The sequence below is a fragment of the Dendrobium catenatum genome, unplaced genomic scaffold, assembly GCF_001605985.2.
Source record: "Dendrobium catenatum unplaced genomic scaffold, ASM160598v2 fragScaff_scaffold_1386, whole genome shotgun sequence".
Lineage (NCBI taxonomy): Eukaryota > Viridiplantae > Streptophyta > Magnoliopsida > Asparagales > Orchidaceae > Dendrobium > Dendrobium catenatum.
Genome location: NW_021319848.1, coordinates 338835 through 342991, shown reverse-complemented (window position 1 = coordinate 342991; position 4157 = coordinate 338835). Strand labels below are relative to the sequence as shown.

The 4157-nt window shown below is 36.9% G+C and overlaps 1 protein-coding gene across 1 annotated transcript; it reads left to right on the top strand.

Moving 5' to 3' along the window:
• The first annotated feature begins 357 nt into the window (after positions 1–357).
• On the top strand, positions 358–3952 carry LOC110095546 (SNF2 domain-containing protein CLASSY 2-like). Its single transcript, XM_028699755.1, has 3 exons — positions 358–420; positions 1438–1596; positions 1694–3952. Exons 1-3 carry the CDS (start codon positions 358–360, stop codon positions 3620–3622), a joined length of 2151 nt encoding a protein of 716 aa, XP_028555588.1. The 3' UTR covers positions 3623–3952.
• The last annotated feature ends 205 nt before the right edge of the window (positions 3953–4157 follow it).

The window sequence follows — 4157 nt, the reverse complement described above, 5'->3', positions numbered from 1 at the left end:
ATTAAGCATCTTAATACTTGTGGTAGACTCCTTGCATCCTCCTTGTTAGATTACATGTTGTATGCCAATAGGAATTCTCTACAGACATTTGACTTGTACATCGTTGTCTACCTCTACTTGCGAAACATTTCATGTTGTGTATTGAATGTTATAACTTGCAGAGGGACTCTTGTATTTGTTTGACAGTTGAATTTGTTTGCCTGCTTGTGGGCATGTCACTTGATAGTTCTTGCATTTCAATCATCATGACAGTTCTTTAACATTCGTTGGAGATCTTGCGCTATAGACTTACATGTAGAAGCTTTGTTTATTTTCTTTATATTTGAATTGATACTTAGTGTATGTAAGGAACTAGCGATGCTCAATTGCCATGTCACTTTACTGAGATCTTCCGCCACAAGTTTTCCTATTACACGTGAGGTTCATTCCAAGATTTTCCACAAAATTCACCTTAGTATTTGAAATGAGACTTACTTTATCCTTCATTAAGAATTTAGTGTTAGATTCAAATTCAAGTTTCAGTTAAAGTGCCATTCGGTTCAAAGTCAAGTCCAATGGTGTCAACTAGAAAGCTTAATCCATGCTCAAATTGCTTCAATTCGAGTCCCAAATTAAAGCTCCTGTGATCTTGGGAAGTCCAAGTTTGAGTTCATGTTTAATTTCACTTGCAAGTTCGAGCCATGATCCACTTGAGTATAAATAAAGTTCAAATTTAAGTTCAAGTATCTCTTTCAAGGGCGAAATCTCTGGGTAGTGTCTTATCTATAAACACATCTGCCTTTCAAAATTTACCTCGGAACTTATTCAGTTAAAACTCCCTCGCCGAATAAAAGAAGAGCGGGCGGAGGCCGGGGCCGAATTTTCGGAGCCCACAGCTGTATCTCATATATCTAGTTTTGGGTTGAACAACTACCCATTCCAAATGTTTTGCTTTGTTTGCTAACGAAATGTATCATCTGCCAATCTTATATTATAGTTTATAGCCTATCCATGAGATAAGGTTTCTTAATCAAGGAGTTTGTTCAGGAAACCTGTAATGACGAAAGGAACCTGTGAGTCATTGCCGCTTAACTGAACAGCATTGTCTAATTCCTTTAGAATTATTTACTGCAATATCTATTGAAGGGGATACAGTAAGTGGAGTCCCAATGCACAAGGCACACAGGTTTTCTATGTGATGTCAATGAAACTATCATATGAGGGTTTTTCATCGATTGCCTAATTGTCTAATATGGTGAAAGAATGTTACTGCTGGCATAACAAATTGCAGGTGTAATCTTACTGTTTAAACCTGTCACTTTATTTGTTTAATATGCTCCCAAAAGCGATAAAATAGTTATATTATGATATTTTGGCTATTTCATTCTGTTGCAAGAAATCAAATTTTGTTGTGATAGCATTGATTTTTTTGACCTGTATATATTTTATATAACATAGGATCTGGACTCAGAATCCATTGGTGGGATATTTTTGGGTTCAGATAAAGCTAGTGATCAAGTGTGCAAGCATGATTTTAAGCTGGATGAGCAGGTTGGAATTATTTGTCAGTTTTGCAATTTTGTTCACACTGATATACGAGATGTCATGCCGCCATTCGTGAGTTTCTATCTTGAAGCCATCAGTATAGATCATCTCGCTGATATATGCACGTTAATGCCATTGTCATTATAATACTTTCAATTATCTCATGCAGATGACTGCTGATGGACGAATTTCAAATAAGGAGTATTGGGGTAAAAAAGGTTTCCTTGAGATGAGTGCTTACATTCTAAAATTAAGTACTTTTGACAATTCCATGTCACACTCTAACTTCGCATCATTTGGAGGAAATGATACTATTTGGGCTTTAATACCTGATCTCAAATTAAAATTGTATGATCACCAGAAAAAGGCTTTTGAATTTATATGGAGGAATATTTCTGGATCTTTGAATCCTAAAGACATGGAGGTTCAGTTAGGGAGCACAGGTGGTTGCATTATATCACACACACCTGGGTCTGGTAAAACATTTCTCATGATTTCATTTATAGTAAGTTATTTGACACTTTTTCCTAAGAGCAGACCTCTGGTACTCGTCCCTAAGATTGCAATTTGTGTTTGGCGCAAAGAGTTTGAGAAGTGGGGTGTTCAGTTTCCATTGCACATAATGCACCCAGTTAACAGCTACAGAAAAGAAACTCTGGATTGCAAAACAAGGACACCTTTTATGGACCAACGAAAGCCTAACATGAAAATAAGTCATGTTATGGACTGCCTAACGAAGTTACATAAATGGCATGAAGAACCAAGCATTCTCTTGATGAGTTACTCGTCCTTTTCCTCAATGCAGAAGGATTCAAAACTTGAACACAAAAAGTTCATGGCGAGGGTGCTGCAGGAAAGTCCAGGTCTCCTGATTTTAGATGAGGGTCACAATCCACGAAGCACCAATTCAAAGCTGAGGAACCTCATAATGGAAGTGAAGACCAAGTCAAGGGTACTTTTATCTGGCACACTCTTTCAAAATAACTTTGAAGAATATTTCAACACACTTTGTTTGGCTAGGCCAACCTTTGTTGATGATGTCCTCTGGGAATTGGATCCAGAGATTTCAACATTGATGAGTTCTCGGAGCAAAATATCTCATAAAAGAAGCAGAAGGAAAGAGAAATTAGCTAGAAAAATATTTGTTCAGAGAGTTGGTGAAAAAATATCATCTAGCATGGAGGATGAAAGGAAGCATGGTTTTGATGTTCTGAACAATATCACAAGCGGTTTCATTGATATTTATGATAATGACAATTCAAATAAGCTTCCACGTCTACAAATATACACTCTGGTACTGATGCCAACAGATATACAGAATGAAATTTTATCTAGATTGCAGACCCGCCTAAAACAGTTAGCAGGACATCCAATTGGACTTGAGTTGCTCATCTCTGTTGGTTCCATCCACCCCTGTTTGATAAACACCATGACCCATGCAAATGAATTTTATAGTGACAGTGAGCTGAAGAACATCGACAAACACAAGGAAAATATGATGTGCGGTTCTAAGATGAAATTTGTGTTTGATCTTGTACACAAATCCTCCATCAGAGGGGAGAAGGTTCTGATCTTTTCCCATAATATATCCCCTATTAGTTTACTTGTAAAATTTTTTGAGAATTTGCTGGGATGGCATAAAGGGGATGAAGTCTTAGTGCTTCAAGGTGATCAAGAACTTTCCCTGAGAGCAAAAATCATGGAAAAGTTCAATGGAGATGTGGAAAATAAATGCAAGCTGTTAATTGCATCTACGTCAGCATGTGCTGAAGGTATTAGCTTGACTGCAGCATCTCGAGTGGTTTTGTTAGACTCAGAATGGAACCATTCTAAAACAAGACAAGCTATTGCACGAGCTTTTCGACCTGGTCAGGAGAGAGATGTTTATGTTTACAAGTTATTGGCATCAGGAACATGGGAGGAGGATAAATACCGCAGTAATGAATGGAAAGCTTGGTTGTCAAAAATGATTTATATTGGACAATACATCGATCATAATTCATGCAGGAAAGTTGATGTTGTTGAAGATGCATTATTGAGAGAACTCGTGGAAGAAGACCAGGGAAATATGTTCAAGATGATAATGAAGCAGGATTAACTTGTTGAGTTTCATATGATTTCTAATCAGCAGAAGTTACTTAAAGGTATAGCTTTTTCAATGGTAAACTAACATTATTCTTTGATGAAATGGTCTATCTGCAAGAGTATGATGCTGCATTTAATGATTTTGACTCAGTCATGGCATCAGGAGATGCCTTTCCCACAATTAGTTTTAAGTATAGAGAACTAAACTCAAAACCAATGGGATCTCAATGTTAAATTTATAAATAGTTAAGTTTTGATTCATTAGACACTTTATTATGCAGTTTATTCACAATTGGAAGCGAATTCAGAAAATCTTTCTTAATCAGGTACTCTTATAAGGAAAGTTTAGCTCTAATGATGCATTATGCTTTTCTGTTTTTAGTTCTTTTTGATTCAGACGGCTCAGCGGGCTGCGAGAAGCCATGGATGGTCTGGAGTTGGCGAGTTGTGCCTGTTTTTGGTGCATGGGCTCAGCAATTCTATTAGCCCATATAGAGCCAAATTTTATTTGAATTTGACGGTTCTTGTTTTTTTGGATTCTGAATTAG

Coding starts and splice junctions, on each gene's coding strand:
- LOC110095546 (XM_028699755.1), top strand. CDS start 358: ATGCTCAATTGCCATGTCACTTTACTGAGATCTTCCGCCACAAGTTTT. Junction 421..1,437: donor GTTTTCCTATTACACGTGAG/GTTCATTCCAAG, acceptor TATATAACATAG/GATCTGGACTCAGAATCCAT. Junction 1,597..1,693: donor GAGATGTCATGCCGCCATTC/GTGAGTTTCTAT, acceptor TATCTCATGCAG/ATGACTGCTGATGGACGAAT.